Source organism: Xenopus tropicalis, chromosome 10, assembly GCF_000004195.4.
Source record: "Xenopus tropicalis strain Nigerian chromosome 10, UCB_Xtro_10.0, whole genome shotgun sequence".
Lineage (NCBI taxonomy): Eukaryota > Metazoa > Chordata > Amphibia > Anura > Pipidae > Xenopus > Xenopus tropicalis.
In genome coordinates, this window is record NC_030686.2 from 651,554 (window position 1) to 678,995 (window position 27,442).

General features: G+C 51.0%; 2 protein-coding genes across 2 annotated transcripts; both read right to left on the reverse strand.

Moving 5' to 3' along the window:
* Positions 1-4,535: 4,535 nt before the first annotated feature.
* Positions 4,536-9,622, reverse strand: slc52a3 (solute carrier family 52 (riboflavin transporter), member 3). The gene is made up of 3 exons (XM_002944429.4): positions 7,728-9,622; positions 6,015-6,138; positions 4,536-5,453 (listed from the first exon to the last, which is right to left on the reverse strand). The coding sequence occupies exons 1-3, from the start codon at positions 8,768-8,770 to the stop codon at positions 5,241-5,243; spliced, it is 1,380 nt and encodes a 459-aa protein (XP_002944475.1). The 5' UTR covers positions 8,771-9,622; the 3' UTR covers positions 4,536-5,240.
* Positions 9,623-12,854: 3,232 nt separating this feature from the next.
* Positions 12,855-23,674, reverse strand: LOC116407984 (actin-binding Rho-activating protein-like). The gene is made up of 2 exons (XM_031894584.1): positions 23,335-23,674; positions 12,855-13,431 (listed from the first exon to the last, which is right to left on the reverse strand). The coding sequence occupies exons 1-2, from the start codon at positions 23,614-23,616 to the stop codon at positions 12,997-12,999; spliced, it is 717 nt and encodes a 238-aa protein (XP_031750444.1). The 5' UTR covers positions 23,617-23,674; the 3' UTR covers positions 12,855-12,996.
* Positions 23,675-27,442: the final 3,768 nt, after the last annotated feature.

A 27,442-nucleotide genomic window follows, 5' to 3' on the forward strand; every position in this document is an offset into this window, starting at 1 on the left:
CCCCATCTTTCCCCCAGCCCCCCCCCCCCCACTGTCACAGTGTAACCCCCATATCATATATGCACATAATGTAACTGTATAATATATAGGCACAGATATACCCCCCATCTTTCCCCCAGCCCCCCCCCACTGTCACAGTGTAACCCCCATATCATATATGCACATAATGTAACTGTATAATATATAGGCACAGATATACCCCCCATCTTTCCCCCAGCCCCCCCCCCACTGTCACAGTGTAACCCCCATATCATATATGCACATAATGTAACTGTATAATATATAGGCACAGATATACCCCCCATCTTTCCCCCAGCCCCCCCCCCCCACTGTCACAGTGTAACCCCCATATCATATATGCACATAATGTAACTGTATAATATATAGGCACAGATATACCCCCCTTCTTTCCCCCCCCCCACTGTCACAGTGTAACCCCCATATCATATATGCACATAATGTAACTGTATAATATATAGGCACAGATATACCCCCCATCTTTCCCCCAGCCCCCCCCCACTGTCACAGTGTAACCCCCATATCATATATGCACATAATGTAACTGTATAATATATAGGCACAGATATACCCCCCATCTTTCCCCCAGCCCCCCCCCCCCCCCCACTGTCACAGTGTAACCCCCATATCATATATGCACATAATGTAACTGTATAATATATAGGCACAGATATACCCCCCATCTTTCCCCCAGCCCCCCCCCCACTGTCACAGTGTAACCCCCATATCATATATGCACATAATGTAACTGTATAATATATAGGCACAGATATACCCCCCATCTTTCCCCCAGCCCCCCCCCCCCCACTGTCACAGTGTAACCCCCATATCATATATGCACATAATGTAACTGTATAATATATAGGCACAGATATACCCCCCATCTTTCCCCCAGCCCCCCCCCCCACTGTCACAGTGTAACCCCCATATCATATATGCACATAATGTAACTGTATAATATATAGGCACAGATATACCCCCATCTTTCCCCCAGCCCCCCCCCCACTGTCACAGTGTAACCCCCATATCATATATGCACATAATGTAACTGTATAATATATAGGCCCAGATATACCCCCATCTTTCCCCCAGCCCCCCCCCCCCCCACTGTCACAGTGTAACCCCCATATCATATATGCACATAATGTAACTGTATAATATATAGGCACAGATATACCCCCCATCTTTCCCCCCCCCCACTGTCACAGTGTAACCCCCATATCATATATGCACATAATGTAACTGTATAATATATAGGCACAGATATACCCCCCATCTTTCCCCCAGCCCCCCCCCCCCACTGTCACAGTGTAACCCCCATATCATATATGCACATAATGTAACTGTATAATATATAGGCACAGATATACCCCCCATCTTTCCCCAGCCCCCCCCCCACTGTCACAGTGTAACCCCCATATCATATATGCACATAATGTAACTGTATATTATATAGGCACAGATATACCCCCCCATCTTTCCCCCAGCCCCCCCCCCCCCACTGTCACAGTGTAACCCCCATATCATATATGCACATAATGTAACTGTATAATATATAGGCACAGATATACCCCCCATCTTTCCCCCAGCCCCCCCCCCCCACTGTCACAGTGTAACCCCCATATCATATATGCACATAATGTAACTGTATAATATATAGGCACAGATATACCCCCCATCTTCCCCCCAGCCCCCCCCCCCCCCCACTGTCACAGTGTAACCCCCATATCATATATGCACATAATGTAACTGTATAATATATAGGCACAGATATACCCCCCATCTTTCCCCCCCCCCCCCCCCCACTGTCACAGTGTAACCCCCATATCATATATGCACATAATGTAACTGTATAATATATAGGCACAGATATACCCCCCATCTTTCCCCCAGCCCCCCCCCCACTGTCACAGTGTAACCCCCATATCATATATGCACATACTGTAACTGTATAATATATAGGCACAGATATACCCCCATCTTCCCCCCCCCCCCCACTGTCACAGTGTAACCCCCATATCATATATGCACATAATGTAACTGTATAATATATAGGCACAGATATACCCCCCATCTTTCCCCCAGCCCCCCCCCCCACTGTCACAGTGTAACCCCCATATCATATATGCACATAATGTAACTGTATAATATATAGGCACAGATATACCCCCCATCTTTCCCCCAGCCCCCCCCCCCCCCCACTGTCACAGTGTAACCCCCATATCATATATGCACATAATGTAACTGTATAATATATAGGCACAGATATACCCCCCATCTTTCCCCCAGCCCCCCCCCCCCCACTGTCACAGTGTAACCCCCATATCATATATGCACATAATGTAACTGTATAATATATAGGCACAGATATACCCCCCATCTTTCCCCCAGCCCCCCCCCCCCCACTGTCACAGTGTAACCCCCATATCATATATGCACATAATGTAACTGTATAATATATAGGCACAGATATACCCCCCATCTTTCCCCCAGCCCCCCCCCCACTGTCACAGTGTAACCCCCATATCATATATGCACATAATGTAACTGTATAATATATAGGCACAGATATACCCCCCATCTTTCCCCCAGCCCCCCCCCCCACTGTCACAGTGTAACCCCCATATCATATATGCACATAATGTAACTGTATAATATATAGGCACAGATATACCCCCCATCTTTCCCCCAGCCCCCCCCACTGTCACAGTGTAACCCCCATATCATATATGCACATAATGTAACTGTATAATATATAGGCCCAGATATACCCCCATCTTTCCCCCAGCCCCCCCCCCCCCCACTGTCACAGTGTAACCCCCATATCATATATGCACATAATGTAACTGTATAATATATAGGCACAGATATACCCCCCATCTTTCCCCCAGCCCCCCCCCCCACTGTCACAGTGTAACCCCCATATCATATATGCACATAATGTAACTGTATAATATATAGGCACAGATATACCCCCCATCTTTCCCCCAGCCCCCCCCCCCACTGTCACAGTGTAACCCCCATATCATATATGCACATAATGTAACTGTATAATATATAGGCACAGATATACCCCCCATCTTTCCCCCAGCCCCCCCCCCCCACTGTCACAGTGTAACCCCCATATCATTTATGCACATAATGTAACTGTATAATATATAGGCACAGATATACCCCCCATCTTTCCCCCCCCCCACTGTCACAGTGTAACCCCCATATCATATATGCACATAATGTAACTGTATAATATATAGGCACAGATATACCCCCCATCTTTCCCCCAGCCCCCCCCACTGTCACAGTGTAACCCCCATATCATATATGCACATAATGTAACTGTATAATATATAGGCCCAGATATACCCCCATCTTTCCCCCAGCCCCCCCCCCCCCCCACTGTCACAGTGTAACCCCCATATCATATATGCACATAATGTAACTGTATAATATATAGGCACAGATATACCCCCCATCTTTCCCCCCCCCCACTGTCACAGTGTAACCCCCATATCATATATGCACATAATGTAACTGTATAATATATAGGCACAGATATACCCCCCATCTTTCCCCCAGCCCCCCCCCACTGTCACAGTGTAACCCCCATATCATATATGCACATAATGTAACTGTATAATATATAGGCACAGATATACCCCCCATCTTTCCCCCAGCCCCCCCCACTGTCACAGTGTAACCCCCATATCATATATGCACATAATGTAACTGTATAATATATAGGCACAGATATACCCCCCATCTTTCCCCCAGCCCCCCCCCCCCCACTGTCACAGTGTAACCCCCATATCATATATGCACATAATGTAACTGTATAATATATAGGCACAGATATACCCCCCATCTTTCCCCCAGCCCCCCCCCCACTGTCACAGTGTAACCCCCATATCATATATGCACATAATGTAACTGTATAATATATAGGCACAGATATACCCCCCATCTTTCCCCCCCCCCCACTGTCACAGTGTAACCCCCATATCATATATGCACATAATGTAACTGTATAATATATAGGCACAGATATACCCCCCATCTTTCCCCCAGCCCCCCCCCCCACTGTCACAGTGTAACCCCCATATCATATATGCACATAATGTAACTGTATAATATATAGGCACAGATATACCCCCCATCTTTCCCCCAGCCCCCCCCCCCCCACTGTCACAGTGTAACCCCCATATCATATATGCACATAATGTAACTGTATAATATATAGGCACAGATATACCCCCCATCTTTCCCCCAGCCCCCCCCCACTGTCACAGTGTAACCCCCATATCATATATGCACATAATGTAACTGTATAATATATAGGCACAGATATACCCCCCATCTTTCCCCCAGCCCCCCCCACTGTCACAGTGTAACCCCCATATCATATATGCACATACAGTAACTGTATAATATAGCAGTAATGGGGCTGTTCCCGGCATATAATGATGCACATGGGGGTCCCGTGCAGGTAGAACCCCCCTACTTGGCAGATAAGTAGACTGTTAGATAAATAGTTATTTTATTGGCACCATGGCGGCAAGAGAACAGGTAAAATCTGGCATTTGGATTACACACATTTCTAACTGGCAAAACTGGAACTGGAATGGGGGCTCCGTCTGGCTAATAGGGGCCCGGGGGGGGGGGCAGGGATTCAGGAGCCGGACATGGTAATTCTAGCGATGTGAGACGGCCGTTGGCTTGCAAGGGATGCTGGGACTTGTAGTTCTATAACAGCTGTAGGCTGGGGATGAGATATTATACAGTATATGAAACAAGGCAAATCTCCCTGAATTCCTGCCCCGTCTGTAAGCCTTTGTGCCTGGGGGGCAGTCGTGTGAGACGAGGGTAATTATTTCCCCCCCGGGTCCCGGCCCTGGCAGTAATGGAGATGGTGAGGATGCAGCTGATGCTCTGGATTCTGATTGGCTACAAGGTGCAGAGACACCTTCCAGCTGCCCTTGGCGGTGGGACCACCAGTCGCCCCGTCTCCCTAGAGGCCTGTGGGATCATTGCATCTGGGGGCAGAAATGTCTGCTCATCGGCCCATTAATGAGCCCAGTGCAGCTGGGGCATCGGGGGTAGGGTTACCTCTCAGGGCTCCGGGGGGGGGCTTCTAGATATGTCACTGTATGAGTCTGGGGGCCTGAGAAAGTCATTGGGAAGGACATTGGGCCCTTGGGGCAACAAGGTCAGGGCCACAGCCAGGATCAGCCAATACACTGAGAGTTACACAGATCAGCTGACTGGAAGAAGCCATAAATGTTGACCAATGGAAACATAACGAGGGCCCCAATCATGGATCCCAGCTGTACCACCGCCCCGCACCACAGGAGGGCGCTGTGACTCTGGCTGCGCAGGATGAGTCCAATCATCACTTTAACGTAACTGAGCGATCCAATAAACAGGAGCCATGACATCACCTGGGGGTGGGGGATGCAAAGAACAGACCAATCAGAAGGCAGAAACCAGCAAATGAAACATGTGCAAATGGTCCTTATAGAAATGGCAGCCCCCCCTCCGCAATGTTAATATTTGCCAGTGTCCAACCAATGAGCATTCAGTTATTGTTGCCTGCACTGCTACCGTCCTGCCACTAGGGCCCACCAGAGGGCCTGACAGCAAGGGCTGATGGGTAAGGGCTGATGGGAGCTGGCAGTGTGACACAGGCTGGCAGTGTAAGCCCCATGGAGTCTCTTTTCTGACTGTCTCTATATTGATCCATAAGGGCAGTTATCTGGGCAATTAGGGGGCAATTAGGGCCTATCAGGTATTTATCTACAGAAAGGGACTTTAGCCTGTTCCTATTGGATTAACCTTTCTGCCAGTCCCAGACTGCCTGCACCTTGGCCTATGCCGAAGCCACGCAGCCCTACTGGGAGCGGCACACTCCTCACACCCCCATAACACTGAGCGAGGGAGCTGCCATACTGCTTCCCTTGCACCATTTGTAATAGTGGCTCAGTACCAGTAAGTTTACATACAATTAGGGCGACGCCCCAGTCGGATCCCTGTAGTACGGGACACGGGCTCTGAACAGCTGACACCATATTGTACGTCCCAAATCCAGTCCCAATGACTGACAGCAGCACCAGAGCAAGAAGAGACCTGGAAAGAGAGAGAATTGGATGAAGGACCCAACCCAACAATAACCCAGAAGGCTCCACCCAATCCCCTAACGGCCCAATACAACCCTCCCTTCTGTCAGTCTGGGCATGGGTGGTGTGACCCAACCCAACAATAACCCAGAAGGCTCCACACAATCCCCTAACGGCCCAATACAACCCTCCCTTCTGTCAGTCTGGGCATGGGTGGTGTGACCCAACCCAACAATAACCCAGAAGGCTCCACACAATCCCCTAACGGCCCAATACAACCCTCCCTTCTGTCAGTCTGGGCATGGGTGGTGTGACCCAACCCAACAATAACCCAGAAGGCTCCACACAATCCCTTAACGGCCCAATACAACCCTCCCTTCTGTCAGTCTGGGCATGGGTGGTGTGACCCAGCCCAACAATAACCCAGAAGACTCCTCACAATCCCCTAACGGCCCAATACAACCCTCCCTTCTGTCAGTCTGGGCATGGGTGGTGTGACCCAGCCCAACAATAACCCAGAAGACTCCTCATAATCCCCTAACAGCCCAATACAACCCTCCCTTCTGTCAGTCTGGGCATGGGTGGTGTGACCCAGCCCAACAATAACCCAGAAGACTCCTCACAATCCCCTAACGGCCCAATACAACCCTCCCTTCTGTCAGTCTGGGCATGGGTGGTGTGACCCAGCCCAACAATAACCTAGAAGACTCCTCACAATCCCCTAACGGCCCAATATAACCCTCCCTTCTGTCAGTCTGGGCATGGGTGGTGTGACCCAGCCCAACAATAACCCAGAAGACTCCTCACAATCCCCTAACGGCCCCAATACAACCCTCCCTTCTGTCAGTCTGGGCATGGGTGACCCAACCCAACAATAACCCAGAAGACTCCTCACAATCCCCTAACGGGCCAATACAACCCTCCCTTCTGTCAGTCTGGGCATGGGAGGTGTGACCCAACCCAACAGTAACCCAGGAGACTCCTCACAATCCCCTAACAGCCCAATACAACCCTCCCTTCTGTCAGTCTGGGCATGGGTGGTGTGACCCAGCCCAACAATAACCCAGAAGACTCCTCACAATCCCCTAACGGCCCCAATACAACCCTCCCTTCTGTCAGTCTGGGCATGGGTGGTGTGACCCAGCCCAACAATAACCCAGAAGACTCCTCACAACCCCCTAACGGCCCCAATACAACCCTCCCTTCTGTCAGTCTGGGCATGGGTGGTGTGACCCAGCCCAACAATAACCCAGCAGACTCCTCACAATCCCCTAACAGCCCAATACAACCCTCCCTTCTGTCAGTCTGGGCATGGGTGGTGTGACCCAGCCCAACAGTAACCCAGAAGACTCCTCACAATCCCCTAACGGCCCAATACAACCCTCCCTTCTGTCAGTCTGGGCATGGGAGGTGTGACCCAGCCCAACAATAACCCAGGAGACTCCTCACAATCCCCTAACGGCCCAATACAACCCTCCCTTCTGTCAGTCTGGGCATGGGAGGTGTGACCCAGCCCAACAGTAACCCAGGAGACTCCTCACAATCCCCTAACAGCCCAATACAACCCTCCCTTCTGTGCCCTGGACCAATAATACTTACTGGCACGGTAAGAACATGGCGATGAGACAGGCCAGAGGGTTTGCCATGGAGCCAACAGCTGCTGACAGATGGTAGGCCAGGTTGCCATAGGGCATGCAAGAGTAGGTTTGTACAGAAGGAAGGACCCCATTGGTGAGGGCATTGACCCATGCGGTGAGGAAATAAATTAGAGCATATTGGCCATAAGAAATCTCTTGAGTGTTACATTCTGTTCTGAGAGGATTGTCCATGGTTGGGGCGCTGGTGTCTCCTTGTTTAGATTCAGTTAATTCCAGGGTTCCTGGGGGGGTTCCAGGAGGATTTGTGCTGTTAATGGTGGAACTGGAATGGAAGAGAGTGGTCGAGCTCTGAAGGAGGAGCTGCTTGGAGCTGATCCTCGTTAGTGAGTAGAAGGCAACCAGGCAGAAGGCCATCATAGCGCACAGGAGGAAAAGGAAGACTTGCACAGAGTAGTTAGCAGGTAGGTACTGGGTCTCCAGCTGATCTGCCCCATAGGAACTTCTGCTTATGGTTTGGGTTCCATTGTCTGACTGAGTTACATTGACACACGTCACTATGCCAACGCCCTGAATGAGAGAGAGCAAGCCTGGAATGAAGCCGCTTAGGCCTTCACCCACAAAATAGGAGGTCAAGTATTGTGTCTCCAGCTTCATCATGAAGGGAAGGAAAGTCACCGAGGAGGTACAATCCACTAGGGACAAAAAGAAGGTCAACACCAGGAACCCGGTGCTGTGAAGTTCTCCTCCGACCCAAGTAGTCTCTCTCCAGAAAAATGCCAAGAGGAAGGAGGCAACAATACCCAAAACAATGATGGTGTATATGGTGGCAATTTCATTCAGCCAGCCTGGTTTGAACTTGTGCATGAGTGTAACAACAAGAGGTCCAATGTTGGCCAGCTGAATGATGATGGTCAAGTATGAGGGTAAGTACCATCCTTCAGGAAGATCGTTCACAATTAGAGGGAGTTCCACCCAAAGGCCATTGATAGCCACCCAAGCACCAGTGCCAAAAATGCAAGCCAAAATGTGGAGGACCAAAGCCATGGTTTCTGTCGTCCAATTAGCTGTCAGTCCTTGAGCAAAATCTTCTCAGCCCATATAATTCTGTTGTGGTTCTGCTGTTGCTGAGAGGTTGCTCCACTTTCAATTTTCCTCTTTACAGCTCCATAGAATTCCCAAAAACTTCTCTCTCTCTCTGGCAAGTGGAATGTCAAGTAACCGGGATTCTGACTGCCGCCCAACGTTAGGGCACAAATAAAACAAAAAATTCACTTGCTTTGAAATCACAGGAGGTATAAATCCAGACCCAACAGGAGACCCGCCCCAGACCCAACAGGAGACCTGCCCCAGATCCAACAAGAGACCTGCCCCAGATCCAACAAGAGACCTGCCCCAGATCCAAGAGGAGACCTGCCCCAGACCCAACAGGAGACCTGCCCCAGATCCAACAAGAGACCTGCCCCAGATCCAACAAGAGACCTGCCCCAGATCCAACAGGAGACCTGCCCCAGATCCAACAAGAGACCTGCCCCTGACCCAACAAGAGACCTGCCCCAGATCCAACAAGAGACCTGCCCCAGATCCAACAGGAGACCCGCCCCAGACCCAACAGGAGACCTGCCCCAGATCCAACAAGAGACCTGCCCCAGATCCAACAAGAGACCTGCCCCAGATCCAACAGGAGACCTGCCCCAGATCCAACAAGAGACCTGCCCCTGACCCAACAAGAGACCTGCCCCAGAACAACAGGAGACCTGCCCCTGACCCAACAAAAGACCTGCCCCTGACCCAACAAGAGACCTGCCCCAGATCCAACAGGAGACCTGTCCCAGACCCAACAGGAGACCCCCAGACCCTACAGGTGACCCGTTCCAGCCCACAACAGACCTCCAGCAGGGGCTAAAACAGGAACACAAAGTTCCCTGAATCTCCAGTCTGTGCCAGGGGCCCCGCAGGCTCTTTGTATGAGGGCAAAGCACACACACAGGGACACCCCTCCCTCTCAGCCAAAGTCCATGCTCTCCCTCGCCTCGAGTCTGTCTCGGAAGAGACATGGAGGACAAGTATGAGACACGCGTTTAATGTCATGTAGAGACAGTGGACCAGGACCTATTGATCCCCCCACACACTCACAATTCAAACAATGAGTGCACACAGGTGCCGAGCCCCCCGATACAGGAACGGGTGCCCCAGATCAAACAATGAGTGCACACAGGTGCCGAGCCCCCCGATACAGGAACGGGTGCCGAGACCCCCGATACAGGAACGGGTGCCCAGCCCCCCGATACAGGAACGGGTGCCACAGATCAAACAATGAGTGCACACAGGTGCCGAGCCCCCCGATACAGGAATGGGTGCCCCAAGATCAACAATGAATGCACACAGGTGCCGAGCCCCCGATACAGGAACGGGTGCCCCAGATCAAACAATGATGCACAGCAGGTGCCGAGCCCCCCCGATACAGGAATGGGTGCCCCAGATCAAACAATGAATGCACACAGGTGCCGAGCCCCCGATACAGGAACGGGTGCCCCAGATCAAACAATGAGTGCACACAGGTGCGAGCCCCCGATACAGGAATGGGTGCCCCAGATCAAACAATGAATGCACACAGGTGCCGGAGCCCCCCGATACAGGACGGGTGCCCCAGCATCAAACAATGAATGCACACAGGTGCCGCCCGAGCCCCCAACAGAACACCCAGGCAATGGCGTGCCCCAGATCAAACAATGAATGCACACAGGTGCCCGAGCCCCCCCGCGATACAGGAACGGGTGCCCCAGATCAAACAATGAATGCACACAGGTGCCGAGCCCCCCGATACAGGAAACGGGTGCCCCAGATCAAAAAATGAATGCACACAGGTGCCGAGCCCCCGATAAGGCAATGGGTGCCCCAGATCAAACAATGAATGCACACAGGTGCCGAGCCCCCCGATACTGGAACGGGTGCCCCAGATCAAACAATGAATGCACACAGGTGCCGAGCCCCCCGACACAGGAGGAACGGGTGCCCCAGAATCAAACAATGAGTGCACACAGGTGCCGAGCCCCCCGATACAGGAATGGGTTGCCCCAGATCAAACAATGAATGCACACATCGGTGCCGAGCCCCCCGATACAGGAATGGGTGCCCCAGATCAAACAATGAATGCACACAGGTGCCAAGCCCCCCGATACAGGAAGGGGTGCCCCAGATCAAACAATGAATGCACACAGGTGCGAGCCCCCCAATACAGGAATGGGTGCCCCAGATCAAACAATGAATGCACACAGGTGCCGAGCCCCCCGATACAGGAACGGGTGCCCACAGATCAAACAAATGAATGCACACAGGTGCGAGCCCCCCGATAACAGGAACGGTGCCCCAGATCAAACAATGAATGCACACAGGTGCCGCGAGCCCCCCCGATACAGGAACGGGTGCCCCAGATCAAACAATGAATGCACACAGGTGCCGAGCCCCCCGATACAGGAACGCTGCCAACGTCATAACAATGAATATGCACACAGTGACGAGCCAAGGCCCCCCGATACAGGCAACGGGTGCCCACAGATCAAAACAATGAATGCACACAGGTGCCGAGCCCCCGATACAGGAACGGGTGCCACAGATCAAACAATGAATGCACATAGGTGCCCAGCCCCCCGATACAGGTACGGGTGCCCCAGATCATATAATGAGTGCACACAGGTGCCGAGCCCCCCGATACAGGAACGGGTGCCACAGATCAAACAATGAATGCACACAGGTGCCGAGCCCCCCGATACAGGAACGGGTGCCCCAGATCAAACAATGAGTGCACACAGGTGCCGAGCCCCCCGATACAGGAATGGGTGCCCCAGATCAAACAATGAATGCACACAGGTGCCGAGCCCCCCGATACAGGAACGGGTGCCCCAGATCAAACAATGAGTGCACACAGGTGCCGAGCCCCCCGATACAGGAACGGGTGCCCCAGATCATATAATGAGTGCACACAGGTGCCGAGCCCCCCGATACAGGAATGGGTGCCCCAGATCAAACAATGAATGCACACAGGTGCCGAGCCCCCCGATACAGGAATGGGTTTCTGTAATGAGGCTGCACCCCGACTCTCTTCCTCCTAACCGATCGGTGTCCCTACCTTTATGGAAACAGAACCCCCAGTCCCACTTAATGTCGGGGGGCCACAAGGCGCTGTTACTCTCCCTCTACACTAGGGCATATTTATTATAATGCATAACATCACTGGGGATATTGCCAATAGCAACCAATCAGCAATTAGATTTGAACAGTCACCTAGACGCCCTCTATAGTACGGCCCTTATATTGCAGGGACTTTCAATGAAACCCAACCTGCTGCCAGTCTCACAGTAATAACGCGGGGCCCCAAACTGTGCAGAGTTAGGCACCAGGTGACTGCGGTTTAAGGTTAGAAAAAATGGGCGGAGCCACCAACAGCCAATCAAATTTTATTGACTTTCAATGGGGAAATCCAACCTGCTGCCAGTCTCACAGTATTAACACCGGGGTCCCAAAACTCTTCACAGTTGGCCACTGGGAGATTAAGGTTAAAGGTTAGGAAAAGTGGGTGGAGCTACCAACAGCCAATCAGATTTATGTCATTGATTTCAGTGGGGAAATTTTAACAGCAGCCATTCTCACATGTTAAATGCCAGTGTCCCCAAACTTTGCACAGTTGGTCACTGGGGGACTAAGGGTAAAGGGTAGGAAAGGTGGGCGGAGCCACCAACAGCCAATCCGTTTCCACCCATTAGATTTCAGTGGTTTATATTTAAACTGTTACTATTATTTAAGTATTAATTCCAGGTTTGTTAAGCTTTGATAGTTACTCACTGGGTATTTGGGGTTCAAAGTTAGAAAGTGGGTGGAGCCAACAACAGCCAATCACATTTGAAATGTAAAATGCTGTCAGTCCCACAATTTTTATATCAAGGTGCCCAGACTTTGCTTAGTTTGACTTTGACTCAAGGTTAGAAAAAGTGGGTGGAGCCCCCAACCGCCAATCAGATGCCACTCATTGGGGAAACTTAATTGCTGCCATTCAGACACTATTAAAACCAGGGGCCCCCAACTTTACACAGTGGTTTTTATTATATAACTGGGGTCCAAGGTTAGAAGAACTGGGTGGAGCCAACAACAGCCAATCAGATTTCATTCAGTGACTTCACATTTTTCAGACCAACATGAAGTTTGTTCTGAAACGTCCCTTTCTCGTTAGTATTTATTGTTGTATTTGTGTATAATATAGATATATAGTGCCCCCACTAGGCCAGAGTGATAATGACATGGTCATGCACCCCCTGCCACAGCATCTCCCCCTCAAATTCCAGCATTTTGTGCTTCCTGGCTCTCAGCAGGATCCCCACCACTTTATCCGAGATGCGCTCGTACCTCTGGAACAGTCTCCCAAATGTCACCCGCACCCTCCCGTCCCTCCCCTTCACCCCCATCTGCTCTATAACGAGGCACATCTCCTCCATCTCCTTATGGATGTGCCGTAGGGCCCTCCTGCCCCTCTCCTCCGTCCTGCTCCCTTCCTCTGGTCTCCCGTAGCCGCGGTCCCCCTTCCGCAGCCGCACCGCCATGGCGTGAGTGTGATCGAACCCCTCGCTGAATGGGTTCAGCCGCTGTCTCTCTATGTGCCCCTCCGAGCGGCTCTGCCACTGTCTCCTCAGGTCCGACATGGTCACGATCTGTATCTGGGGCAAAACAACCCATTTACTGCACTCATAGGGGGTATATCTGGGCCTATATATTATACAGTTACATTATGTGCATATATGATATGGGGATACACTGTGACATGTGGGGTGGGGGGGGGAAAGATGGGGGGTATATCTGTGCCTATATATTATTATACAGTTACATTATGTGCATATATGATATGGGGGCTTACACTGTGACACAGTGGGGGGGGGCTGGGAAAGTGATGGGGGGTATATCTGTGTGGCTATATATTATACAGTTACATTATGTGCATATATGATATGGGGGTTACACTGTGACAGTGGGGGGGGGGCTGGGGAAAAGATGGGGTATATCTGTGCCTATATATTATACAGTTACATTATGTGCATATATGATATGGGGGTTACACTGTGACAGTGGGGGGGGGTCGGGGGAAGATGGGGGGTATATCTGTGCCTATATATTATACAGTTACATTATTGTGCATATATGATATGCGGGGTTACACTGTGACAGTGGGGGGGGGGGGCTGGGGGAAAGATGGGGGTATATCTGTGCCTATATATTATACAGTTACATTATGTGCATATATGATATGAGGGGTTACACTGTGACAGTGGGGGGGGGGCTGGGGGAAGATGGAGGGGTATATCTGTGCCTATATATTATACAGTTACATTATGTGCATATTATGATATGGGGTTACACTGTGACAGTGGGGGCGGGGGGCTGGGGGAAAGATGCGGGGATATCTGTGGCCTATATATTATACAGTACATTATGGGCATATATGATATTGGGGTTACACTGTGACAGTGTGGGGGGGGCCTGGGGGAAAGATGGAGGGTATATCTGTGCCTATATATTATACAGTTACATATGGGCATATATGATATAGGGTTACACTGTGGACAGTGTGGGGGGCCTGGGGGAAAGATGGGGTATATCTGGGCCTATATATTATACAGTTACATTATGTGCATATATGATATGGGGGTTACACTGTGACAGTGGGGGGGGGGGGCTGGGGAAGATGGGGGGTATATCTGTGCCTATATATTATACAGTTACATTATGTGCATATATGGATATGGGGGTTACACTGTGACAGTGGGGGGGGGGGGAAAGATGGGGGGTATATCTGTGCCTATATATTATACAGTTACATTATGTGCATATATGATATGGGGGTTACACTGTGACAGTGGGGGTGGGGGGCTGGGGGAAGATGGGGGTATATCTGTGCCTATTATATTATACAGTTACATTATGTGCATATATGATATGGGGGTTACACTGTGACCAGTGGGGGGGGGGGCTGGGGGAAAGATGGGGGGTATATCTGTGCCTATATATTATACAGTTACATTATGTGCATATATGATATGGGGCGCTTACACTGTGACAGTGGGGGGGCGGGGGGCTGGGGGAAAGGATGGGGGTATATCTGCTGCCTTATATATTATTACAGTTACATTATGTGCATATATGATATGGGGTTACACTGTGACAGTGGGGGGGGGGGGGGGGAAAGATGGGGGGTATATCTGTGCCTATATATTATACAGTTACAGTTATGTGCATATATGATATGGGGGTTACACTGGACAGTGGGGGGGGGTGGTCGGGGGCTGGGAAAAGATGGGGTATATCTGTGGCCTATTATATTATACAGAAATTACATTATGTGCATATATGAATTATGGGGGTTTACACTGTGACAGTGGGGGGGGGGGTAGATATAGATATGGGGTGTACACTGTGACAGTGGGGGGGTATATATATGATTATGGGGTGACACTGTGACAGATGGGGGTTATATATATATATGGGGCTTACACTGTGACCAGTGGGGGGGGTATATATATATTGATTATGGGGGTTACACTGTGGACAGTGGGGGTTAAATATGTTATTGCGGGTTTACACTGTGACAAGTGGGGGTATATATATGATATGGGGGTTACACTGTGTGACAGTGGGGGGGTATATATTTATGATATGGGGTTACACTGTTGACAGTGAGGGGCGTATATCTATGATATGGGGTTACACTGTGACAGTTGGGGGGTATATGATATGATTTGGGGTTACACTGTTGAACAGTGGTGGGTATATATATATTATGGGGTGTTACCACTGTGCACAGTGGCAGGGGTATATATATGATATAGGGGGTTACACTGTGACAGTTGGGGGGTATATATATTTGATATGGGGTTTACCACTGTGACAGTGAGGGGGGTATATCTATGATATGGGGGTTACACTGTGACAGTGGGGGGATATAATGATTTTGGGGTTACACTGTGACAGTGCGGGCTATATATATGTTAAATTTATGGGGGTTACACTGTGACAGTGGGGGGGGTATATATATGATAGCGGGGTTACACTGTGACAGTGCGGGGGATATATATATGTATGGGGGTTACACTGTGACAGTGGGGGGGTATATATTGATATTGGGGTTACACTGTGAACAGTGGAGGGTATATATATGTTATGGGGGTTACACTGTGACAGTGGGGGGGGGCTGGGGGGAAAGATGGGGGGTATATCTGTGCTATATATTATACAGTTACATTATGTGCATATATGATATGGGGGTTACACTGTGACAGTGGGGGGGGGGGGGGAAAGATGGGGGATATAATCTGTGCCTATATATTATACAGTTACATTATGTGCACATATGATATGGGGGTTACACTTGTGACAGTGGGGGGGGGGGCTGGGGGAAAGATGGGGGGTATATCTGTGCCTTATATATTATACAGTTACATTATGTGCATATATGATATGGGGGTTACACTGTGACAGTGGGGGGGGGGGGCTGGGGGAAAAGATGGGGGGTATATCTGTGCCTATATATTATACAGTTACATTATGTGCATATAATGATATGGGGGTTACACTGTGACAGTGGGGGGGGGGCTGGGGGAAAGATGGGGGGTATATCTGTGCCTATATATTATACAGATACATTATGTGCATATATGATATGGGGGTTACACTGTGACAGTGGGGGGGGGGCTGGGGGAAAGATGGGGGGTATATCTGTGCCTATATATTATACAGATACATTATGTGCATATATGATATGGGGGTTACACTGTGGACAGTGGGGGGGGGGCTGGGGGAAAGATGGGGGGTATATCTGTGCCTATATATTATACAGTTACATTATGTGCATATATGATATGGGGGTTACACTGTGACAGTGGGGGGGGGGGGGCTGGGGAAAGATGGGGGGGTATATCTGTGCCTATATATTATACAGTTACATTATGTGCATATATGATATGGGGGTTACACTGTGACAGTGGGGGGGGGGGGCTGGGGGAAAGATGGGGGGGGTATATCTGTGCCTAATATATTATACAGTTACATTATGTGCATATATGATATGGGGTTACACTGTGACAGTGGGTGGGGGGGCTGGGGGAAGATGGGGGGTATATCTGTGCCTATATATTATACCAGTTACATTATGTGCATATATGATATGGGGGTTACACTGTTGACAGTGGGGGGGGGGAGGCTGGGGAAAGATGGGGGGTATATCTGTGCCTATATATTATACAGTTACATTATGTGCATATATGATATGGGGGTTACACTGTGACAGTGGGGGGGGGGGGGCTGGGGGAAAGATGGGGGTATATCTGTGCCTATATTTATACAGTTTACATTATGTGCATATATGATATGGGGGTTTACACTGTGACAGGGGGGGGGGGGGGGAGATGGGGGGTATTTCTGTGCTATATATTATACAGTTACATTTATGTGCATAAATGATATGGGGGTTACACTGTGACAGTGGGGCGGGGGCTGGGGGAAAGGATGGGGGGTATATCTGTGCCTATATATTATTATACAGTTACATTATGTGCATATATGATATGGGGGTTACACTGTGACAGTGGGGGGGGGGCTGGGGGAAAGATGGGGGGTATATCTGTGCCTATATATTATACAGTTACATTATGTGCATATATGATTATGGGGTTACACTGGGACAGTGGGGGGGGCTGGGGGGAAGATGGGGGGTATATCTGTGCCTATATATTATTACAGTTACATTATGTGCATATATGATATGGGGGTTACCACTGTGACAGTGGGGGGGGTATATATATGATATGGGGGTTACACTGTGACCAGTGGGGGTATATATATGATATGGGGGTTACACTGTGACAGTGGGGGGGTATATATATGATATGGGGCTTACACTGTGACAGTGGGGGGGGGTATATATATATATGATATGGGGGTTACACTGTGACAGTGGGGGCGGTATAAATATGTTATGGGGGTTACACTGTTGACAGTGGGGGGGGAAATATATGTGTTGGGGGTTACACTGTGACTAGTGGGCGTATATATATGTATGGGGCGCGTTACACTGTGGACAGTGGGGGGTATATATATGAGGATGGGGCGTTTACACTTGTGACAGTGGGGTGCGTATATATATGATTATGGGGGTTACACTGTGACAGTGAGGGGTATATCTATGATATGGGGTTACACTGTGACAGTGGGGGGGTTATATATATGATTGGGGGTTACAACTGCTGACAGTGGGGGTATATATAATGATTGGGGGGTTACACTGTACAGTGGGGGGTATATATATGTTATGGGGTTACACTGTGACAGTGGGGGGTATATATATGTTATGGGGGTTACACTGTGACAGTGGGGGGGTATATATATGATATGGGGGTTACACTGTGACAGTGGGGGTTTATATATGATTATGGGGTTACACTGTGACAGTTGGGGGGTATATATATGTTATGGGGGTTACACTGTGACAGTGGGGGTATATATATGTTATGGGGGTTACACTGTGACAGTGGGGGGGTATATATATGATATGGGGGTTACACTGTGACAATATTGCATTACAATGGGATCCCCCCCCCACAAGCTGTACATTTGCCCTTGAAACTCTCTGTCCCAGTGCCGGGGGTATAATTAGCTCAGGTGGAATTTATGGGGGGGTGAGGTTACAGGGAATGTTTGGCGATAGATTAATTAGGGGTTCGGGGCCCTGCTGGTTCCAGGCAGAATTTTTATAGATGAAGTGAGGCTCCTGCAAACTGGGGGTAACAAGTGGTTTGATTTGGAGATAAAGTGGTGCGGATACTGGGTCCCTGTATTACAGTAATGGATCCCTTTGTGGGGGGGGGGGGACTTTTCCTACCTGTGATTCCGCTGAGGTAGAATGGTTGTTTGCCTCTAGGAGGCAGAAAGTGGCAAAGGAATGGGAGAGGTGGCTATGGGATGACTATGGAGGTGGCTATGAAGGTGGCTATGGGATGGCTATGGAGGTGGTTATGGAGGTGGCTATGAAGACGGCTATGGAGGTGGCTATGGAGGTGGCTATGGAATGGAGGTGGCTATGGGATGGCTATGGAGGTGGTTTGGAGGTGGCTATGGAGGTGGTTATGGAGGTGGCTATGAAGACGGCTATGGAGGTGGCTATGGAGGTGGCTATGGGGGTGACTATGGGATGGCTATGGAGGTGGCTATGGAGGTGGCTATGGGATGGCTATGGAGGTGGCTATGGAATGGAGGTGGCTATGGGATGGCTATGGAGGTGGCTATGGAATGGAGGTGGCTATGGAATGGAGGTGGCTATGGGATGGCTATGGAGGTGGCTATGGAATGGAGGTGGCTATGGGATGGCTATGGAGGCGGCTATGGAGGTGGCTATGAAGGCGGCTATGGAATGGAGGTGGCTATGGAATGGCTATGGAGGCGGCTATGGAGGCGGCTATGGAGGTGGGCTATGCAATGGCTATGGAACGTGGCTATGAAAGGTGGCTATGGAGGTGGCTATGGATGGCTATGGAGGTGGCTATGAAGGCGGCTATGGGGGTGGCTATGGAATGGAGGTGGCTATTAAGGCGGCTATGGAGGTGGCTATGGAATGGAGGTTACTATGGAGGTGGCTATAAAGGCGGCTATGGAGGTGGCTATGGAATGGAGGTGGCTATGGAGGTGGCTATGGGATGGCTATGGAGGTGGCTATGAAGGCAGCTATGGAGGTGGCTATGGGATGGCTATGGAGGTGGCTATGAAGGCGGCTATGGAGGTGGCTATGGAATGGAGGTGGCAATGGAATGGAGGTGGCTATGGGATTGCTATGGAGGCGGCAATGATGGCGGCTATGGAGGTGGCTATGGAGGTGGCTATGGGGGTGGCTATGGAATAAAGGTGGCTATGGAGGTGGCTATGGGGTGGCTATGGAATGGAGGTGGCTATGAAGGTGGCTATGGAATGGAGGTGGCTATGGGGGTGGCTATGGAATGGAGGTGGCTATGGAATGGAGGTGGCTATGGAGGTTGCTATGGAGGTTGCTATGGAGGTGGCTATGGGATGGCTATGGAGGTGGTTATGGAGGTCGCTATGTGATGGCTATGGAGGTGGCTATGGAGGTGGCTATGGGGGTGGCTATGGAATAAAGGTGGCTATGGAGGTGGCTATGGGGGTGGCTATGGAATGGAGGTGGCTATGAAGGTGGCTATGGAATGGAGGTGGCTATGGGGGTGGCTATGGAATGGAGGTGGCTATGGAATGGAGGTGGCTATGGAGGTTGCTATGGAGGTTGCTATGGAGGTGGCTATGGGATGGCTATGGAGGTGGTTATGGAGGTCGCTATGTGATGGCTATGGAGGTGGTTATGGAAGTGGCTATGGAGGTGGCTATGGAGGTCGCTATGGGATGGCTATGGAGGTGGCTATGGAGGTGGCTATGGGGGTGGCTATGGGGGTGGCTATGGAGGTGGCTATGGAATGGAGGTGGCTATGGAATGGAGGTGGCTATGGGATGGCTATGGAGGTGGCTATGGAATGGAGGTGGCTATGGGATGGCTATGGAGGCGGCTATGGAGGTGGCTATGAAGGCGGCTATGGAATGGAGGTGGCTATGGAATGGCTATGGAGGCGGCTATGGAGGCAGCTATGGAGGTGGCTATGCAATGGCTATGGAAGTGGCTATGAAGGTGGCTATGGAGGTGGCTATGGGATGGCTATGGAGGTGGCTATGAAGGCGGCTATGGGGTGGCTATGGAATGGAGGTGGCTATTAAGGCGGATATGGAGGTGGCTATGGAATGGAGGTTACTATGGAGGTGGCTATAAAGGCGGCTATGGAGGTGGCTATGGAATGGAGGTGGCTATGGAGGTGGCTATGGGATGGCTATGGAGGTGGCTATGAAGGCAGCTATGGAGGTGGCTATGGGATGGCTATGGAGGTGGCTATGAAGGCGGCTATGGAGGTGGCTATGGAATGGAGGTGGCAATGGAATGGAGGTGGCAATGGAATGGAGGTGGCTATGGGATTGCTATGGAGGCGGCAATGATGGCGGCTATGGAGGTGGCTATGGAGGTGGCTATGGGGGTGGCTATGGAATAAAGGTGGCTATGGAGGTGGCTATGGGGGTGGCTATGGAATGGAGGTGGCTATGAAGGTGGCTATGGAATGGAGGTGGCTATGGGGGTGGCTATGGAATGGAGGTGGCTATGGAATGGAGGTGGCTATGGAGGTTGCTATGGAGGTTGCTATGGAGGTGGCTATGGGATGGCTATGGAGGTGGTTATGGAGGTCGCTATGTGATGGCTATGGAGGTGGTTATGGAAGTGGCTATGGAGGTGGCTATGGAGGTCGCTATGGGATGGCTATGGAGGTGGCTACGGAGGTGGCTATGGGGGTGGCTATGGGGGTGGCTATGGGATGACTATGGAGGTGGATATGGAGGTGGCTATGGGATGACTATGGAGGTGGCTATGGAGGTGGTTATGGAGGTGGCTATGGAGGTGGCTATGGAGGTGGCTATGGGATGACTATGGAGGTGGCTATGGAGGTGGCTATGGAGGTGGCTATGGGATGACTATGGAGGTGGCTATGGAGGTGGTTATGGAGGTGGCTATGGGGGTGGCTATGGTATGACTATGGAGGTGGCTATGGAGGTGGCTATGGAGGTGGCTATGGATGACTATGATCGGTGGCTATGGAGGTGGTTATGGAGCGTGGCTATGGAGGTGGCTATGGAGGTGGCTATGGGAATGGACTATGGAGGTGGCTTATGGAGGTGGTTATGGCGGTGGCTATGGAGGTGGCTATAGAGGTGGCTATGGGATGACTATGGAGGTGGCTATGGAAGGGGTTGTGGAGGTGGCTATGCGAGCTGGCTATGGAGGTGGCTATGGAGGTGGCTATGGAGGTGGCTATGGGATGACTATGGAGGTGGCTATGGAGGTGGTTATGGAGGTGGCTATGGAGGTGGCTATGGAGGTGGCTATGGGATGACTATGGAGGTGGCTATGGAGGTGGTTATGGAGGTGGCTATGGGGGTGGCTATGGGATGACTTTGGAGGTGGCTATGGAGGTGGCTATGGGATGACTATGGAGGTGGCTATGGAGGTGCTGAGAAAGAGCCCTGAGACTGCTGCAATGGCCCAGGTTGGAGCAATGCACCTGTGTGATTAGGGAAAGACAGCTGCCAGCAACGGCACTGGGAAACCCGAGACTGTGGGCTCAGCTGGGCCCAATCAGAACCAAATAATCAGGGCTCTGAGAGACATTAATATTCCGGAGGAGAAAATGATGCTTTTCTGTTTCTGAAATGTTTATATTTTTACTTTCAATAAAATCCCTACCCATATGTATAAATACAAATATACAGAGAAGGAATGTTCTGGGCACACAATAAGCTGTACCCCCATACTGTACTGTCTAAGGGAAACACTATGGCACCCCCTACCCATATGTATAAATACAAATATACAGAGAAGGAATGTTCTGGGCACACAATAAGCTGTACCCCCATACTGTACTGTCTAAGGGAAACACTATGGCACCCCCTACCCATATGTATAAATACAAATATACAGAGAAGGAATGTTCTGGGCACACAATAAGCTGTACCCCCATACTGTACTGTCTAAGGGAAACACTATGGCACCTCCTACCATATGTATAAATACAAATATACAGAGAAGGAATGTTCTGGGCACACAATAAGCTGTACCCCCATACTGTACTGTCTAAGGGAAACACTATGGCACCCCCTACCCATATGTATAAATACAAATATACAGAGAGGGAATGTTCTGGGCACACAATAAGCTGTACCCCCCATACTGTACTGTCTAAGGGAAACACTATGGCACCCCCTACCCATATGTATAAATACAAATATACAGAGAGGGAATGTTCTGGGCACACAATAAGCTGTACCCCCATACTGTACTGTCTAAGGGAAACACTATGGCACCCCCTACCCATATGTATAAATACAAATATACAGAGAAGGAATGCTCTGGGCACACAATCAGCTGTACCCTCATACTGTACTGTCTAAGGGAAACACTATGGCACCCCCTACCCATATGTATAAATACAAATATACAGAGAGGGAATGTTCTGGGCACACAATAAGCTGTACCCCCATACTGTACTGTCTAAGGGAAACACTATGGCACCCCCTACCCATATGTATAAATACAAATATACAGAGAGGGAATGTTCTGGGCACACAATAAGCTGTACCCCCATACTGTACTGTCTAAGGGAAACACTATGGCACCCCCTACCCATATGTATAAATACAAATATACAGAGAAGGAATGCTCTGGGCACACAATCAGCTGTACCCCCATACTGTACTGTCTAAGGGAAACACTATGGCACCCCCTACCCATATGTATAAATACAAATATACAGAGAGGGAATGTTCTGGGCACACAATAAGCTGTACCCCCATACTGTACTGTCTAAGGGAAACACTATGGCACCTCCTACCCATATGTATAAATACAAATATACAGAGAAGGAATGCTCTGGGCACACAATCAGCTGTACCCCCATACTGTATAGGGCCCAGATTGGTACCTTGGACAGAAGTTCCTTTCTCCGATTTTCAGCCTCGCTGGTTGGATCCGGGGGGGCCACGTTTGTGACTTTTATAAGAGTTTCCTTATTACCCCCACTGAGGCCAAGGGCTGGATTGCAGGCTCTGGGGGTTCTTTCTTGCTCCATATCAATGAGTGGGACAGAGGCCAATGGTGTGAGGGAAGCAGTGAGTGTGAGTGAGGCTGAGGCACTAGTGCTCACTAGGACCCTTCCTGCCTGAGCCCCCGTGGCTGCTCGTGATCCCGCAGGAATGAGAGGCATCTGCTCGTGGCTCTATACTTACACTCACACGTGGGAATCCCTGCCACGTGCGGAGCCGGGACCCCACTCACACTCACTTGTGTCTGTCACACACACACAGCAGCTGCAAATAGACCAACGGCCGGCGGGTCTGCCTGAGATTTAAATACTCTCTGCCTTCTGACTTGGAATGGTCTATATAGAAGATTTAAAGGACAAGTCAACCCCAAAAATAATATTTTGCCTAACAAAAGAAAACATAATTCCAAGCAACTTTACAATATAAATGTATTAAAGGTTCTGTGTAAATGTAATCACTATTGAAAGCAGCATTTGCTGTACTCCTGGTTATTTAAACAATGTTGCAAAGGTCAGTCTCCCCCAGCGAGTCAGGTCTGTCAGGCTGCTGCCTTGTGTTACAGTGTTTCAGGGGTCAGTCTCCCCCAGCGAGTCAGGGTCTGTCAGGCTGCTGCCTTGTGTTACACTGTTTCAGGGGTCAGTCTTCCCCCAGTGAGTCAGGTCTGCTCAGCTGCTGCTTGTGTTACAGTGTTTCAGGGGTCAGTCTCCCCCAGTGAGTCAGGTCTGTCAGGCTGCTGCCTTGTGTTACATTGTTTCAGGGGTCAGTCGCCCCAGTGAGTCAGGTCTGTCAGGCTGCTTGCCTTGTGTTACAGTGATCAGGGGTCAGTCTCCACCAGCGAGTCAGGTCTGTCAGGCTGCTGCCTTGTGTTACAGTGTTTCAGGGGTCAGTCTCCCCCAGCGAGTCAGGTCTGTCAGGCTGCTGCCTTGTGTTACATTGTTTCAGGGGTCAGTCTCCCCCAGTGAGTCAGGTCTGTCAGGCTGCTGCCTTGTGTTACAGTGAATCAGGGGTTCAGTCTCCCCAGCGAGTCAGGTCTGTCAGGCTGCTGCCTTGTGTTACAAGTGATCAGGGGTCAGTCTCCCCCAGCGAGTCAGGTCTGTCAGGCTGCTGCCTTGTGTTACCAGTGTTTCAGGGTCAGTCTCCACCCCAGCGAGTCAGGTCTGTCAGGCTGCTGCCTTGTGTTACAGTGATCAGGGGTCAGTCTCCCCAGCGAGTCAGGTCTGTCAGGCTGCTGCCTTGTGTTACAGTGTTTCAGGGGTCAGTCTCCCCCAGCGAGTCAGGTCTGTCAGGCTGCTGCCTTGTGTTACAGTGTTTCAGGGTCAACTGTCTTCCCCCAGCGAGTCAGGTCTGTCAGGCTGCTGCCTTGTGTTACCACTGTTTCAGGGGTCAGTCTCCCCCAGCGAGTCAGGTCTGTCAGGCTGCTAGCCCTGTGTTACACTGTTTCAGGGGTCAGTCTCCCCCAGCGAGTCAGGTCTGTCAGGCTGCTGCCTTGTGTTACACTGTTTCAGGGGTCAGTCTCCCCCAGCGAGTCAGGTCTGTCAGGCTGCTGCCTTGTGTTACACTGTTTCAGGGGTCAGTCTCCCCCAGTGAGTCAGGTCTGTCAGGCTGCTGCCTTGTGTTACAGTGTTTCAGGCGGTCAGTCTCGCCCAGCGAGTCAGGTCTGTCAGGCTGCCGCCTTGTGTTACATTGTTTCAGGTCAGTCTCCCCCAGTGAGTCAGGTCTGTCAGGCTGCTGCCTTGTGTTACATTGTTTCAGGTCCAGTCTCCCCCAGCGAGTCAGGTCTGTCAGGCTGCCGCCTTGTGTTACACTGTTTCAGGGGTCAGTCTCCCCAGTGAGTCAGGTCTGTCAGGCTGCTGCCTTGTGTTACAGTGTTTCAGGGGTCAGTCTCCCCAGTGAGTCAGGTCTGTCAGGCTGCTGCCTTGTGTTACACTGTTTCAGGGGTCAGTCTCCCCCAGTGAGTCAGGTCTGTCAGGCTGCTGCCTTGTGTTACAGTGTTTCAGGGTCAGTCTCCCCCAGCGAGTCAGGTCTGTCAGGCTGCTGCCTTGTGTTACAGTGTTTCAGGGGTCAGTCTCCCCCAGTTGCGAGTCAGGTCTGTCAGGCTGCTGCCTTGTGTTACAGTGTTTCAGGGGTCAGTCTCCAGGTCTGTCAGGCTGCTGCCTTGTGTTACAGTGTTTCAGGGGTCAGTCTCCCCCAGCGAGTCAGGTCTGTCAGGCTGCTGCCTTGTGTTACAGTGTTTCAGGGGGTCAGTCTCCCCCCAGCGAGTCAGGTCTGTCAGGCTTGCTGCCCTGTGTTACAGTGTTTTCAGGGTCAGTCTCCCCCAGCGAGTCAGGTCTGTCAGGCTGCTGCCTTGTGTTACACTGTTTCAGGGGGTCAGCTCCCCCAGCGAGTCAGGTCTGTCAGGCTGCTGCCTTGTGTTACACTGTTTCAGGGTCAGTCTCCCCCAGCGAGTCAGGTCTGTCAGGCTGCTGCCTTGTGTTACACTGTTTCAGGGGGTCAGTCTCCCCCAGCGAGGTCAGGTCTGTCAGGCTGCTGCCTTGTGTTACACTGTTTCAGGGGTCAGTCTCCCCCAGGTTGAGTCAGGTCTGTCAGGCTGCTGCCTTGTGTTACATGTTTCAGGGGTCAGTCTCCCCCAGCGAGTCAGGTCTGTCAGGCTGCCGCCTTGTGTTACACTGTTTCAGGGGTCAGTCTCCCCCAGTGAGTCAGGTCTGTCAGGCTGCTGCCTTTTTGTACAGTGTTCAGGGGTCAGTTCTCTCCCAGTGAGTCAGGTCTGTCAGGCTGCTGCCTTGTGTTACACTGTTTCAGGGTCAGTCTCCCCCAGTGAGTCAGGTCTGTCAGGCTGCTGCCCTGTGTTACAGTGTTCAGGGGTCAGTCTCCCCCAGCGAGTCAGGTCTGTCAGGCTGCTGCCTTGTGTTACAGTGTTTCAGGGGTCAGTCTCCCCAGTGAGTCAGGTCTGTCAGGCTGCTGCCTTGTGTTACAGTGTTTCAGGGGTCAGTCCTCCCCCCAGCGAGTCAGGTCTGTCAGGCTGCTGCCTTGTGTTACAGTGTTTCAGGGGTCAGTCTCCCCCAGTGAGTCAGGTCTGTCAGGCTGCTGCCTTGTGTTACACTGTTTCAGGGGTCAGTCTCCCCCAGCGAGTCAGGTCTGTCAGGCTGCTGCCTTGTGTTACACTGTTCAGGGGTCAGTCTCCCCCAGCGAGTCAGGTCTGTCAGGCTGCTGCCTTGTGTTACAGTGTTTCAGGGGTCAGTCTCCCCCAGTGAGTCAGGTCTGTCAGGCTGCTGCCTTGTGTTACAGTGTTTCAGGGGTCAGTCTCCCCCAGCGAGTCAGGTCTGTCAGGCTGCTGCCTTGTGTTACAGTGTTTCAGGGGTAAGTCTCCCCAGTGAGTCAGGTCTGTCAGGCTGCTGCCTTGTGTTACAGTGTTTCAGGGGTCAGTCTCCCCCAGCGAGTCAGGTCTGTCAGGCTGCTGCCTTGTGTTACAGTGTTTCAGGGGTCAGTCTCCCCCAGTGAGTCAGGTCTGTCAGGCTGCTGCCTTGTGTTACAGTGTTTCAGGGGTCAGTCTCCCCCAGCGAGTCAGGTCTGTCAGGCTGCTGCCTTGTGTTACAGTGTTTCAGGGGTAAGTCTCCCCAGTGAGTCAGGTCTGTCAGGCTGCTGCCTGTGTTACAGGTTTCAGGGGTCAGTCTCCCCCAGCGAGTCAGGTCTGTCAGGCTGCTGCCCTGTGTTACAGTGTTTCAGGGGTCAGTCTCCCCAGCGAGTCAGGTCTGTCAGGCTGCTGCCCTGGTTACAGTGTTTCAGGGTCAGTCTCCCCAGCGGGTCAGGTCTGTCAGGCGCTGCCTTTGTTACATGTTCAGGGGTCAGTCTCCCCCAGCGAGTCAGGTCTGTCAGGCTGCTGCCTTTGTGTTACAACTGTTTCAGGGGTCAGTCTCCCCCCAGCGAGTCAGGTCTGTCAGGCTTGCTGCCTTGTGTTACACTGTTTCAGGGGTCAGTCTCCCCCAGCGA

Coding starts and splice junctions, on each gene's coding strand:
- LOC116407984 (XM_031894584.1), bottom strand. CDS start 23,616: ATGCCTCTCATTCCTGCGGGATCACGAGCAGCCACGGGGGCTCAGGCA. Junction 13,432..23,334: donor GAAAGGAACTTCTGTCCAAG/GTACCAATCTGG, acceptor GTTTTGCCCCAG/ATACAGATCGTGACCATGTC.
- slc52a3 (XM_002944429.4), bottom strand. CDS start 8,770: ATGGCTTTGGTCCTCCACATTTTGGCTTGCATTTTTGGCACTGGTGCT. Junction 6,139..7,727: donor GCCATGTTCTTACCGTGCCA/GTAAGTATTATT, acceptor CTCTCTTTCCAG/GTCTCTTCTTGCTCTGGTGC. Junction 5,454..6,014: donor ACTGGGGCGTCGCCCTAATT/GTATGTAAACTT, acceptor CCCCACCCCCAG/GTGATGTCATGGCTCCTGTT.